General features: G+C 46.0%; 1 protein-coding gene across 1 annotated transcript; it reads right to left on the bottom strand.

The window, feature by feature from the left end:
- Positions 1-9,316: 9,316 nt before the first annotated feature.
- Positions 9,317-13,101, bottom strand: DCD (dermcidin). Its single transcript, XM_032172148.2, has 5 exons — positions 12,982-13,101; positions 11,859-11,897; positions 10,344-10,445; positions 9,911-10,000; positions 9,317-9,478 (listed from the first exon to the last, which is right to left on the bottom strand). Exons 1-5 carry the CDS (start codon positions 13,037-13,039, stop codon positions 9,435-9,437), a joined length of 333 nt encoding a protein of 110 aa, XP_032028039.2. The 5' UTR covers positions 13,040-13,101; the 3' UTR covers positions 9,317-9,434.
- Positions 13,102-15,299: the final 2,198 nt, after the last annotated feature.

Genomic DNA, 15,299 nt, shown 5'->3' with positions numbered 1-15,299 from the left:
AAGAACTCCTCCAGGCTCACGTAGACCTGTCAATCTCTGTCTTCAGGCCTAATCAATGGGACCCCACATTTCTGAGAGAATCTCCTGGTCAAAGCATGATGGTGGTTCACTGAAATTGGAGCTTGGTTCTGACTTCAAGTGGGGATCTGACCCATGGTGTGAATAATCCAGAAAAGCAGATTATTCTAAATAAGCTTCTCTTTGACTTGGCGTTTCTTCCTCTCCCGATCTGGGACTCTAGAGATCTGGATTTTTAGTTCTGGCTTTGTCATATGAAACTGTTAGGATTTGAAAAGTGATAGGATTTTTATTTGTTGTCTAGGAGTTGTGGCTCCTATGTACAGCATAGTGGTGGAGAGTAAGTGAGATAATATACGGCAAAGCATTTTTTTAGACAGCGAAGTTCTATGGAGTTGTGTGGGGTTCTTGTACCATCTTTCCAGGTAGGTTTTTGTCCGGGCTGGTGCTAAATGCTAGATATTAATAGAACGGGCCGTGGAGCAAGAGTCAGTTGAGGGGCTGAAGGGTGGAGAATAAGGTGCTGGATGTCAATTTGTGACTTTCCCCTTGCTTGGTGTTGGCACTCACCCAGCCCCACGTGGGCTGATTCCGGAGGCTTCCCTACCTCATGGTAGCTCTGAAGATGAGTGTGAGAACGGGGTATTGAAGAGTTTTCAACATGAGGGTGTTTTGTTTGCCAGGGTTTAGAGCATTAATCTTTTCAGGAGATAAAGGAAGATAAAATTAATGGGGTGGGACATTAAAGCCTTGGCAATTGCGACCTGCCTGAGGGTCTGGGCCTGGGAGCCTTGAAGGTGGTGGCGGCCTTACCTGGAATGGAGAAGGCTGAAGAACAAGAGAAAATTTTGATAGCACAAATGCTCTGGGTATGTGCACATACGTGTGTGCACGTGTGTGTGCACGTGTGTGTACACTGCAGAAGGAGAAGTCCTGCAGATCCCAAACAGATCTAGATCCCAAGAAGTCTCCATGAGCACATTAAAAAAGTCAACAGGAGCAAATTATGCTATTTGCACAAGACTTTTCTAAGAGGAAATGAGAACTTTGGCATCAACACTAGAACTGTCACAGAGCAGGGTCTTTCCAAATGTCACCGCATAGCCCTTTCCTCTCCCAAATCTTCCTCCTGGCCTCAGTAATTAAAGAGGCAAGCATTTACATAAATAGGGATGAAGTGAAAGTAAGGACATTTGTTTTATAGAAAATTTTCATTACTCTATAACAGGGCCCGGAGAAATGTTACCCCAAATTATACAGCCTGGGAAAGGATTGGGTGCATAGATTAAAGAGGCGGACCTCATGGATGTGGGTGAGGGGCTGCTCTGTGTGATGTCTTGTTTTCTAGGTTATCTGACCTCCATGATGACTGTCAGTTCGATGATCTGTGTCTTGTCTCATGGGCTGCTCGTCGTACCTCTCTCCCCTTTGCCTCAGGTTTATTCTCTCTCATCTCTGCACTAGTCTGGAAGGATACCTCTATGGGCTGTATCACCTGGGCTCCCATGCCCTCTAGCTTCAAGTTGAGTTTGGCCAATGGGAGACACAGGTGGGAGATGGGAGGGTGGGAAAAGGGAGAGGTCAAGGCATTTGTTCCTCCTGCTCCCTCTCTTGCTTTGGCATGTGTGGTAGGATGACTTCAGAGATAGCTCCTGGTGATGCCTACGTCTTGGCCTTGGTGCCCTGCTGTAATTTCCTCTGCTTAACTGGGCTGGGTCTCGAGATTCACTCCTAACAAATAGAAGATGGCAAAGTGATGAGGTAGTCAGTTCTGAGACTGTGACTTTAGTCTTGTTTACACACACTCTGTCTCTGGATCTTCTCAGCTTGCTCTGATGAAGTGAGTGGCCGTGTGTGAGGCTGTCCTGTGGAGAGGCCTACGTGGCAAGAAACCGAGGACAGCCTCCGGCCTGTAGCCAGTGAGGAACCGAAGCCCTTAGTCCAGCTATCTGTGAGGAACTCAACCCTGCCAGCTACCATGTGACTGAGCTTGGAAGTGGGTCTTTCCTCAGCTGAGTTTTGAGGTGACCGCAGCCTCGATGATACCTTGACTGCAGCCTCATTAGAGACTCTGAGTCTGAGGGCGCATCTGTACCTGGACTGCTGATCCATAGCAACTGTGGATAAGAAATGATGTGTGAAGCCACCAAATGTTTGAATAATTTTTTCAGCCACAGATACTTAATGCAGCATGGTGTGGCAATGGCTGTTTCTCTCTGACTGCAGCTTCTGTCTGGTCCCTGTTTCAGAGCGCCATCTCTTGGTGTCAGGTGACATTATTTACCCCCCCCAACACGCTGCTTCAGACTTCCTGCTGTTACTAGTCCTTACTTGAATCTCTGTAAATAATACATTTTTCCTTAAAGAGTCTTTTAAAAAAAGCCCTCCTGAGAACCACAAACCACTGCTCAATGAAATAAAAGAGGACACAAACAAATGGAAGAACATTCCATGCTCCTGGATAGGAAGAATCAATATCGTGAAAATGGCCATACTGCCCAAGGTAATTTACAGATTCAGTGCCATCCCCATCAAGCTACCGATGACTTTCTTCACAGAATTGGTAAAAATTACTTTAAAGTTCATATTGAACCAAAAAAGGGCCTGCATTGCCAAGACAATCCTAAGCAAAAAGAACAAAGCTGGAGGCAACACACTACCTGACTTCAAACTATACTACAAGTTTACAGTAACCAAAACAGCATGGTACTGTTACCAAAACAGATATAGACCAACGGAATAGAACAAAGCCCTCAGAAATAACACCACACATCTACAATCATCTGATCTTTGACAAACCTGACAAAAACAAGCAATAGGGAAAGGATTCTCTATTTAATAAATGGTGCTGGGAAAACTGGCTAGCCATATGTAGAAAGCTGAAACTGGATCCCTTCCTTACACCTTATACAAAAATTAATTCAAGATAGATTAAAGTCTTAAATGTTAGACCTAAAATCATGAAAACCCTAGAAGAAAACCTAGGCAATACCATTCAGGACATAGGCATGGGCAAGGACTTCATGACTAAAACACCAAAAGCAATGGAAACAAAAGCCAAAATAGACACATGGGATCTAATTGAACTAAAGAGCTTCTGCACAGCAAAAGAAACTACCATCAGAGTGAACAGGCAGCCTACAGAATGGGAGAAAATTTTTGCAATCTACCCATCTGACAAAGGGCTAATATCCAGAGTCTACAATGAACTCAAACAAATTTACAAGAAAAAAATCAAACAACCCCATCAAAAAGTGGGCAAAGGATACGAACAGACACTTTTGAAAAGAAGACATTTATGCAGCCAACAGGCACATGAAAAAATGCTCGTCATCACTGGTCATCAGAGAAATGCAAATCAAAACCACAGTGAGATACCATCTCACAGCAGTTAGAATGGCGATAATTAAAAAGTCAGGAAACAACAGGTGCTGGAGAGGATGTGGAGAAATAGGAATGCTTTTACACTGTTAGTGGGAGTGTAAACTAGCTCAACCATTGTGGAAGACAGTGTGGCAATTCCTCAAGGATCTAGAACTAGAAATACCATTTGACCCAACAATCCCATTACTGGGTATATACCCAAAGGATTATAAATCATGCTACTATAAAGACGCATGCACACGTACGTTTATTGCGGCACTATTCACAATAGCAAAGACTTGGAACCAACTCAAATGTCCATCAATGATAGACTGGGTTAAGAAAATGTAGCACATATACACCATGGAATACTATGCGGCCATAAACAAGGATGAGTTCATGTCCTTTGTAGGGACATGGATAAAGCTGGAAACCATCATTCTGAGCAAACTATTGCAAGGACGGAAAACCAAACACCGCATGTTCTCACTCATAGATGGGAATTGAACAATGACAACATTTGGACACAGGGTGGGGAACATCACACACTGAGGCCTGTTGTGGGGTGGGGGGATGGGGGAGGGATAGCATTAGGAGAAATACCTAACGTAAATGATGAGTTAATGGGTACAGCAAACCAACATGGCACGTGTATACATATGTAACAAACCTGCACATTGTGCACATGTACCCTAGAACTTAAAGTATTTTTTATAAATATATAAGCCCTCCTGAGTGTGCCATTTGTTTTCTACTTGGACCTCTCCACTGATACACCACTTCCTGTCTGAACTGTGATGAATGTCTTTTCCTCATTCCCCTCCCTGTGTGTTAGGCCATGTTCTGGGGGCTGGTGGGGAAGCAGAGACTCTAAAGGGAGGAATTGACATGGACTATTTAGGGTAGACTGCTCCTGCATTGGAGACACAGGCATACGTTGATCTCCAAGGGCCATTCTACCCTGGCTGCTGTGCTCGACATGGCTTGTCTTCTCTGCCAAGCCCTGTGGCCTGCACAAGCTCTGCCACACTCCTCTGATGCCTCCGATCTTCCACCTTGGCCATCAGGGAGGTGTAAAGACAAAGCAATGGAGTGAAAAAATTTTTAAAATGTGAATTCTGTTTCTTTAACATACATACAGCATGTAGTATGTGCCAAGCACTATTCTCAGAGCTTTATCCATTTTAATCTCATTTAATCCTCCTAAAACCCAATGAGATAAAGTACTATTAATACTCCTACTTTCTAGATAAGCAGACTAAGGCAAAGGCAGTTTAAGATGCTGGCCCATGATGACACAGCTAGTGAGTGGCAGAGCTGGATTTCAATGTGGGCTTCCTAGATTCAGAGTCTGTGCTGTCAACCACAACTCCTTGCTGGAATATTAAATTCCATTTTAAAATAAATATGAGGGCTCTGTAACATTAAGTTTCTCTAGCTTAACTAATTGGTACCTGTATTCATTAGGGTTCTCCAGGGAAATAGTACTAATTGAATATGTGTGTATTTGTATATATATGTATTTATATAGAGTATGAATATTTATAGACAGACACACACACACATATATATATATATAGAGAGAGAGAGAGATTGAGACAGAGAGAGAGAGAAACCGAGAGAGGTTGATTTATGTTAAAAAATTGGTCCATGTGATTATGGAGGCTGGCAAGTCCAAAAGCTGCAGTTCAGGTCTGAAGGGTGTCAGGCTGAAGACCCAGGAAATAGCTGATGTTGTGGTTCAAGTCTGAAGGCCACCTTCTGGCAGAAGTTTTTCTTGCTAAGGGGAGGTCCATCTTTTGTTCTATTCGGGCCTCAACTGACTGGATGAGGCCCACCTTCAATCTGCCTTACTCAAGGGCAATCTGCCTTACTCAAGGTCTACCAATTTAAATGTTAATCTCATCCAAGAACACCCTCACAAAAACATCAGAATAATGTTTCACCACATATCTGGGCATTGTTGCCCAGCAAAGTTGACATATAAAATTAACTAGGACAGTACCCTTCAGCATTTTGATTTTGGAAGGTTTAGTGGACACCAACTGGGCCCAGAGGAAAAAAAAGACATGTTATGTGCATCTTCAGAAAGCTTTTTCCAGACCTTAAGGGGAAGGATTTTTTTTTCTATCTCTAGTTTCACAAGTGAAGGGGTAAGCTCCAGGAAGCTGTGAAACAGTCCACAAAGAAGACCAATAAGTGGGCCCTCTTCCTGCCTGTGGTCTAAGCAAAAAGGATTCTCATGGCTCCCATGGGGTCTAGCTACCTCATCTGGCAATGCCCAGAAAGGGACGTGGGGTCAAAGGTCAGGGCTAAGGGTTGCAAATTTCAATGCCTGCAGGACTCAAGCAGGTACCATTAATGAGCCAGGCAGTCCAGGTACAAGGCAAACAGCAGCATAGGTGCGATGATAAGTAGTAATTGTCCTTCCCTTTCAGGTGCAGGAAATCAAGAGGAAGTGATAGAGTTGGAGCAAATTGGAGTGTGCCTGCCCTTTGTAAAGTGGTCAGCTGCCTCTGCCCTGAGCTATTGGCTGCCAGACATTCTAATTCTTCAAGGAAAATTGGAAATCTGGATTTTCTTGTAAAACTCCTGATTTTCTTATTTCAGAACATTTCATTTAATATTTTTACTTTGTATTATTTTAAAACTAATTAATTTAAAAATTGACAAATGAAAATTGTATATATTTATCACATACAATGTGATGTTTCGAAATATGGGTGCATGTGGAACAGCTAAATCAAGCTAATTAACATATGCATTACCTACTTTTTGTTTTGAAATAACTTCAGACTTACAGAGGATCTGTAAAAATAGTACAAAGAATTTTCACATCCTCTTTCTAGATCCAATGGGGACTTGAGCTCCCAAATGCCAACATTTAATTGTGCTTGCTTTATCATGCTGTGCCTTTGTTTCCATCTCTTTGCTTTTTCCTTAACATTTTGAGAATTAGATTTGAATTTTTTTTTTTTTTTTTTTTTTTTTTTTTGAGACGGAGTCTTGCTCTATCGCCCAGGCTGGAGTGCAGTGGCGCAATCTCCGCTCACTGCAAGCTCCGCCTCCCGGGTTCACGCCATTCTCCTGCCTCAGCCTCTCCGAGTAGCTGGGACTACAGGCGCCCGCCACCACGCCCGGCTAATTTTTTGTATTTTTAGTAGAGACGGGGTTTCACCGTGGTCTCGATCTCCCGACCTCGTGATCCGCCCGCCTCGGCCTCCCAAAGTGCTGGGATTACAAGCGTAAGCCACTGCGCCCGGCCTGAATTTTTAATATACATAACAGAAGACCCCTTTAGAAACGGCTGTCCTTGATCTTTTTTTTTTTTTTTTGAGGTGGAGTCTTGCTCTGTCATCCAGGCTGGAGTGCAATGGAGTGATCTCAGCTCACTGCAACCTCTGCCTCCCAGGTTCAAGTGATTCTCCTGTCTCAGCCTCCTGAGTAGCTGGAATTACAGGCACACGCCACCACGCCCGGCTAATTTTTTTTGGATTTTTAGTAGAGATGGGGTTTCATCATGTTGGCTGGGCTGGTCTCGAACTCCTGAGCTCAGGCAATCAACCTGTCTTGGCCTCCTAGAGTGCTGGGATTACAGGCGTGAGCCACTGTGCCCGGCCTGTTGATCATCGTTATGATGACAAATCCTGATGCTTGTGGGTTTATTTTTAGAAACAATATTTTCTTGAATAGGCAGGACTTGGTGGAGTTTGTTTTTCTTCAAACAGTGCTCCCAAATACGGATAGTCCCCGACTTACAATGTTTTGACTTTACGTCTGTGAGAAAACAATACACATTCAGTAGAATCCATACTTCTAGTACCCATAAAAGCATTCTGTTTTCCACTGTCATTACGGTTTTCAATAAATTACATGAGCTATTCAACACTATTAGAAAATAGGCTTTGCGTTAGATGATTTTGCCCAGTTTTAGGTGAATGTAAGTGTTCTGAGTATGTGTAAGGTAGGCAAGACTGAGCTATGATGTTCAGTAGGTTAGATATGTTAAATGTACCTTTAACTTATATTTTCAACTTATGATGGGTTTATCAGGCTGTAACCTCATCCTAAATTGAGAGGCATCTTGTATGTGTTGTTAAATCTCCCTTTCCCATTTATTGATGACAAATTTAGAGGATTCCATTTATTCTAGTTCCTTGTGGTTGTTGAGAGTCCATCCAGTTTAAAATCTCACCTCCCTTTCCTCTCCCCAGCATATGCTTCACTGGAGAGACATGAAAAGGGGTGGGGTCTGGTTCTGGATCTCAGGCAAGGTGGGATGGGGCAGACAAAGATCTTCTAAGGTCACTGATCACAGTCAATGAGGGAGAAATCCTGATCTCCTCCTGGCTTGGTCTCCATTCTTCTGCTCCTCTGGAGGCCTCCACTGATGCAGGGGGTGTTGGTCACCAGATAGATGGTGGTTAGCTTCACCCCAGCCCTGCCATTGCTGTGGAACCCCTCAAAGAGTGGCAGTTCCTTTAGGCCAGTGGCCCACACTCTCAACCCTCTCACCAGGTGCTGCCTCCTCCCATGCAGGCTGGAAGCCCCCCGTGCAGCTTCTTTGCTTTCAATCCCTCTTCTAAATGTACTCATGAGAGCAATGGGCATCCTAAGTTCTCTTCCTTGCTCTTCAGTGGCCTCAGGAGCCTGGGATGAGAGTGTCTTCTTGCATCTCTTCCATGGGCTACCATGAAAAACTTCTTGCTTCTAGAAATGTCAGATGATAAACAGGTACCCCCCTTTTTGTTCACTTTGCCCTGTGGCAGAAGTTGCTACAGGGACACATTCATTTTGACCATCTTACTGCTAGGCATTTGCAGTCCTTGCAGTTAGGTGTGGCCACTGGGAGTGGGTTCTTATATTACTTGCTAGTATAGCTCATACAAACCTCCAAGCAATCTGTTCTATGCTCCTTCCCCCTTTCTGTAGTTGGAATGGTGATAAAGATGACAGAATGATCTTGAAGCTAGATATTGAAGATGGCAGGGCTGTTGGCATCCTGGAATCCTTAAATGACTCTGTGGAGAAGACAGACTATTGCCTGTTTCCCCCAATTCTGGAGCAAACCACCTTGACTTGTACATGTTTGTGCAATTATATCTTGGATTATTGTTTATAGTAGATTAGCCTTCCCTAATTAATATAATCTTGATGCCTGGGGACATGGCTTTCTCAAGAGCTGTCCTACTGTGCTTCAGTCTGGGCAGCTTCAGGTCAGTCTAGGGGGTGCATTCAGCTGGGGATGGGAGGTTGGTGGGGGAGATGCCTGTCTCCTCCTGGACTGGAATCTTCAATCTGGGAGTGATTTCCACAGCCCTTCACTTGACTTGAAGGGTGGAAGAAGCATCTCACTCCCTTCTTCCATGGAGATGTTCAAGAAAAATCTCTTTGCTATGAGCACTGCTTTCCCAACAGAGCCAGTGACCCTGATGATTCCACTTTTCTCCTTCTCCACAGCCTAGAGAATGATAGTCCTGTGGTTGATTGGGGTTGGGCTGGCTTTTCTAGCTCTAAGGAAGTCCCAGGGTGGTGAGCAGGCTCCAGATGTCAGAAGTTCTCCATGGAATGTGGGGTATTTGTGGGTCTATGATTCTAGCTGTGGGTCCTAGAGCCAAATCCAGGGCAATGAGAAAAGTCCCACTCAACACTGATGCATAGTAAAATGGCATTGGGCAGGCAGAATGAGGGATAAGGAGGCAATCAGTTTGGCACTTGAGGCTTAAACCCTGCAGATATGGGTGAGGGGCTGGGCATGAATCAAAGAACTTGCTGGAGCTGTGCTCTCTGGGAAGGCTAGGTCTGGAAACTGTGTTTCGGGAGGAAGGGCCAGGGTGCCAACTGAAGCCACATGGAGTGCTCCTCCAACCTTTTGGACTCCTGGCCAGGTTTCTTACCCCATCTTTTCTTAAGGAAAACACACACTTACTCCAAGTATTACAGATGCTTTCAGTTTAATAGCTGTTTTTAAATTTTTTTTTTTTTTTTAGGTTTTAGGCTGAAGATGTAAAGCCTGCTGCTCCTGGGCATCATCTCTCAGCTTCTCCTTACAGCTATAGTACTGAGTCAAGGAGGCCTTTAACATCATGGACGGCTCCTAGGACAGCCACAGAAAAAAATGGGGTAAAGGGGTAGGAAGAAAAAAGGAAGGGAAAGAGAGCCAGGGAATTGGGGAAGGAAAGGGAGGGCGAGGGGGAGGGGGAGGGAGGCCTGGAGGGCCAGACGGAAGTCAGACGGATGTCAGACAGAAGTCAGACGGATGGAGGTTAGATTCACAGGAGCCCCAAAGACCTACATCTCTTCCCCACCTTGGCAGGGGCAGGGGGCAAGAGCAATAAAAAAAAGCAAGTTAGGCCCCAGGGAGTATCAATATCAGACAAGAATGGCAATTTAAATCTGGATGAAGAATTGGAGACATTTGAAAGCACAAAGTGAGGGGTCTTCAATGGGGGGGCTGTGGCAGTTTCAGATCTCATGCAAGGGGTGGAGACTGAGGCTGGTCTTGAAGGAGGAGTGGGGACATACTCACCTTTACCCACGCTTTCTAGATCTTCAACTACATCTTTTCCTAGGTTTCCGAGTCCCCCCAAAGCGTTTTTTGCTCCATCTAGGCCTTTTTCTAGGGTGGATTCAGAAAAGAAGAGGTCACAGAAGCAGAAAAACTACTTCCTTTGTAGGAGAGCTCCCCCGCTTCCTAGGCACCATGGGCACCCCTAAGGTGAAGTGGTTTTGCTGAGGCAACCAACTTCTCTGTCATGGGAAGGTTGGTAGGCCAGTATTAGCTGCAAAACCTATGGCCCAGAAACCCTGTGTGTAGAAGCAGGTGTGCACCCCAACCCCTCCCTAGGAATATGGGCGTAGCTGTGTCCCTGTGCTTGTTCCTGTGAGTGCAGACTGGCCCCCGGATATCTTGCTGTTTCATGCATCAGAATTCTATACCAGGCATTAGCAAAGAGGCTTACCCAGAAGGCTGGATCTCTGCTTCCTTGGCTTTGGTGCCTGTCTGGCCAACCCTGAGTCTTCACCTGCATTTTCCTTTTGAGCTGCTGATGCTTCCTGGCAAGCTGCAAGGGTAAGGGAGTGAGAGGAATAATAGCTACCTCCACTCTTTCCACCCTGGTCGGGGAGCAGGTAGTGCTTTTACCCCCTCAAGGTCTGGCTTGAGGATAGCTTCCTCTCTCCCAATTCCTCTAGAGCTTGACTTTCATGATGTGTTAGGTTTTTTAGCATCCCTCAAGCTTTTTCCTGCTGCCTCCAAGACTTTTCCTGCTCCTCCAGGGCCCTTTTCTAGAGTAGATTATGGTTCAGGGAAAAGTAAAGTCATGTTGGCAGAAAGATCACCTTAAAGAGACTCCCCCTAGTTTTCGTCCCTTATACCAGCACCCTAGTGTAGGGAGGTTTTGCAAAGGGCACTAGCTTCTCTCTTCTGGGCAGGTTGGTGGATGAGGACAGAAATTTGGCAGTCTCTGAAGGGGGCTTCTGCAGCTATAAACAATCCATTTGTTTATCTGGAGAATCAAAACTTCTCTATTGCATTGGTGTGAAACGTACCAGGGGCATCTGAGAAGAGACCAAGGTGCTTGGTGTTCCCTCTGGGCTGTATGTGAGAAGGCAGGGAGGGTGCAGGTGTGTGCTGTGGTTGGGGCTCGCAGTGCGGTGAAGATGTGCGGAAATACAGTTTATCTTTCTGCCGTTAATTATCCAGAGTGTGTACATGGCTGGGGAAGTAGAAATGAATGAGAATTAGATCCCTCTCTCAGGGGCTTACAGTCTAGGAAAAGAGACAGAACTGCTATATATGGGAAGCCCAGAAAAGGGAGGGATGAAAGGAGACACTGGGACAGAAGCACCATACCCACCAGGCAGGGAGGGCTTCAGAGAGGAGCTGGGACTTGAAGCTTGTTAGATCACGGACAGGTAGGGGTTGAAAAGGCGCCCAGGAAGAGGAATGTTGGGTAGTAGAAAGTTACTCATGTTGTCTGATGAAACAAATGTATAACATTTGATGTGGAGAATGCAAGCAGTGGAGTCTAGGGAAATTATATTTGAAAAGTACCCTGGATCTAGATCATGGATACCCTGAGTGTCAGGCTAGGAGGTGAGAGTTTTGTGATGGGAAGTGGGGAACCATGTGAAAAGTTTTTGAATTGAAATTGTTGATGAAGGTGGGGCAGATGAAAACCTCTGAACCCATCAAATGTGAAGTTCCTCCTCTTGCTCAAGAAAATATTCCTTTCTTTCCCGTTTTTCTTACTCCACTTCTACATCCAGACAGGGCTACCCTTTCCCCCATGCTCTGTCCTTCTCCAGTGCATGAGTCTCTCAGGAAGTCTCCCTTCTCCATGTCTCCTAAAAGTCGGCCTCCCAACTCTCCTTCCCCTGGACCCCTCTTCTGCTTCTCTGACTTCCTCCGCTCATAGCCCAAGTCATTAACCCTCCCACCCAGGACTGGGTCAGGAGGAAGACAAAGGACTCACAGTTTCCCGATCCTGGGGCAGAGGCAGCCTCTGGGTCATCTGCAAAGGAGGGAACAGTGACCATGTCAAGTAGGGTCCAGTTGCATGAGCTGTATCCAGCCAGGGCTGCCTAGAATTCCCAGTCCTCCAATCTCAGGAGTGTGGCAGTGGACAGACAGGAGAGAAATCTCTGCTACACAAGGGGCCTGCTAGAACTGCTTTTTGGTATCTCAACTAAATCCCTCTCTCTGTTATCCTCCCCAGACCTAGGCTACTCAGAACATCCCTATGGAAATGGAATCATTCTCTGACTCTCTTCTATATCTTAGATGTCCAAGTTTCATAATGAAAGTTGAAAGGGCATGACCACGAGGGCATGACCACAGCACCTGCCCTAGTGACAGGGCAGGAGTTGTTCTGATTGTCACCTGATAGAAGGACCTCAGAAGGAACTTCCCTCCATTTCTTTATTCTTCCAAAAGCATGAATGAAGCACGCATTATGCACCAGACATGGTGTTAGAGGCTAGAGATACAGCTGTGAGGAAGACAGATAGTGTTTGTTTGGGGAAGCTAACAGTCAATGGGGGATTTGGAGGAATTAACATAATTACATAAACAATTATTTAATTACATTTGTGATAGTGCTAGGAAGGAAAAATACAGGAGGCAAGAAAATGCAAAATAGGGACCAAAATGATTCTGGGGCTTCAGCAAGGCTGCTGTGAGGAAATACATGGACACAGAGAGCTAGCAGGGCAGACACTTGGCAATTGAGTAGGAGGGAGGTTGACATGGGTGGGTGAAATAATGGGCAGGGGAAAAGACAAGAGGATGTGCAAAAGTCTTGGCAGTGGGAAATGGCTTGGTTCATTGAGGGGAAAAAGAATGCCAGAGTGGTTGGGGCAGAGTGGGCCAATCACAGACTGAGAGGAGAGGCAATGCAGAGCCAGGCTGGGGCCACAGGGCTCCTGGCTTCCTCTGACCATAGAGTCCCTGTGTGGAGAAGCTAGTGGGAGGCAGGAGTGGGCTACAGAGACAGACTTGGGTGAACTGCCTCTGGCAAGGAGGGGAAGGGGAAATGAAGGCAGGGCCCAGTCTTCAGGGGACTATATGGTTGGGTGTCGGGGAAGAGCCATACTCACAGGCGCAGACCAGGGCTCCTGCCAGAGCTGTCAGGAAGAGGAGAGTCATGAACCTCATGCTTCTGTGTGCTGGAGTGGGTATGCCACCAAATCCTTGGAGATCTTGGGATCTAGGGTGTCGAGACTGCCTCTCTGGGCCTCTTTTAAGCATGACAAGGACCAATGGGAACCAGTCTTCCAGTGGTGTGTTCTCCTCCTCCTCTTCTCCCACCTCAGAGCCACCTGTTAAGTCAACAAGGGCTGGCCAGGGCTGGCTGGTGCCCGCCTTCCTTGCAGGTAGGTCCTGGACAGCAGTTCTGGAGTTGGCACTGTCCTGACTGGCATCCTTTGCCTGCCTCTCCCCTTCCCATCTCGCTTGTCCCTGGGCTCCCATCTCTGATTGCATCTGGGGTCCTGGGGGAGACTGTGAGAGGTTTCTGGAGAGGGCCCTGGCAGGAGGGTTGTGCCCAGAAGGCTCTCCTTCCACCTGGAAACAGAAGGGGGGCCCAGGACATCAGATCCAGCCTCCTTAGGAGAGAGTAGCGGTGGCTGAGGCTTCCCTTGAGTGGGTTAAGCCCATCCCAGGGGGCCACATTTGGGGATCCCTCTTGACTAAGGTCCAGAGAGGCTGCTGTCCTCTCTAGGGGTCTCCATGTGGTAACCAGAGCTTCCCAGCCTCAGTAGGCCCTGACCAAGGTGTCTTCGGTCCCAGCTAATGATCCTCTACCCCAGAAAATTCTCCTGGTAAGTTAACCAGAATATGAAGTCAGTTCCCAGTTTGCCCTTCAGATAGGGGAGGGAGGCCAGTGGTGTGGATAATCCAGAGAAGTGGAGAATCCAAAGGTGCTTCTCTCTGCCTCAGAATCCCTTCCTGCAGACTTGCGTGTGCTTTGAAAAAAGTCCTAGAGATACGGGTTTATGACTCGATTTTGTTGTTTACTAGCTGTGTGGCCTTCAGAGAGGCAATTTACCTGTCCCACTTCAATTGTTTTTCTTTTTTCTTTTATTTTATGGTAATATTTAAGGTGTAACATGAAGTTTTGATATACACGTATTTAGTGAAATGGTTACTATAGTCAAGCAAATGAACACTTCCATGATTTCACATAATTAGCCTTTTGTGGGCCTCTCTTTCTCTCTGTGTGTGTGTGTGTGTAAGAGCACCCAAAATCTGCTCTTCCAGTAAAAATCCCAAATTCAGTACAGTATTATTGACTCCAGCTCTTGTGTTCCACTTCAGCTGTTTTGCATTTGATGGTGAGAAATGATCATTCTAATCCTGCAGGTTTCGTGTGAGGAATACATGTGACAAAACTGGTCAGCTCCCTCCTCCATCTATTGCAGACCCAAGCTGGGGAGCTGAGGATAGCTTGAAATCTTAGTTTCTGCTCCTGACAAAGCCAGTTACTTCCTTGAGATGTCTTCTCTCCACGGAGTGGAGCCTGCCCTTGCCCTGTTCCTGGGCCCTTGGTGCAAATGGACTGAGATTTGTTTCCTGAGGTGCTCTGTGCCGGACACTGTGCTGGACCCAGACAGATAAAGATGCGTAGACTGTGGTCTTGCCTTGAGGGATACACAGTAGGCAAGGATCTCAGACAGATGAAGGGATAATCGATGGTAGCGGGGGACTCTGTCCTGGTAGAGAAGGCATGCTTTTCCTAGCCTACGGGACTGAAGCAAAGTTGTGCTCCACCAGTTAGAGGCTGAATGATTTTGGCAAGTCACATAATCTCTCTGACTCTCATCTCCACAGTGTGACCCAGGGTACTTGTGAAATTCGAACAGGAATAGCTCAGATCCACTTTCTGGGGCTCTTCCCTGTTCTCTGGATGTCTCCCTCTCACCTCCATGGGACCTCAGTCCATCTGAGCTCCCACCATCTCTCCTGTTGTGTGGTTCATTGTGAGACTTTCTTGGCTTTTTTCCTTCAACATACAGACATCTTAAAAATAAGCAAAATGTTCCCTTTATACTCTCCCTATCTAGCTTCTTTCCAATCCTTCTGCAACCAAGCTTTTTGAAAACAACGCCATTTTTTTTTTGGCCTCACCATCCATGTTTTGCTTTATGTTCTTATCACCCTGTAATGTTTGCACCGCCATCCCTGGAACTGAGATACATCCTTGCCAAGGTACTCGGATACAGTCGCCACTTTTCAGCCTTTATCTTATCTGATCTTGGTGGGCTCTGACACTGTGAGAGCCACTCATCTTTTGAGGTGCTGGGGTTTTCTTTCTCTCTGTCCTTTTTTGGACCACTCTTCAGTCTCACTTTGATTCACCTTGCCTGCCCCTTTGATATTCTCCAGTGTTGTATTCTTAGCCTTTTTCTTCTCTCCT

The sequence above is a fragment of the Hylobates moloch genome, unplaced genomic scaffold (assembly GCF_009828535.3).
Source record: "Hylobates moloch isolate HMO894 unplaced genomic scaffold, HMol_V3 SCAFFOLD_13, whole genome shotgun sequence".
NCBI lineage: Eukaryota > Metazoa > Chordata > Mammalia > Primates > Hylobatidae > Hylobates > Hylobates moloch.
Note: the sequence above shows the minus strand (reverse complement) of the source record. Positions and strands in the feature narration are given on the sequence as shown.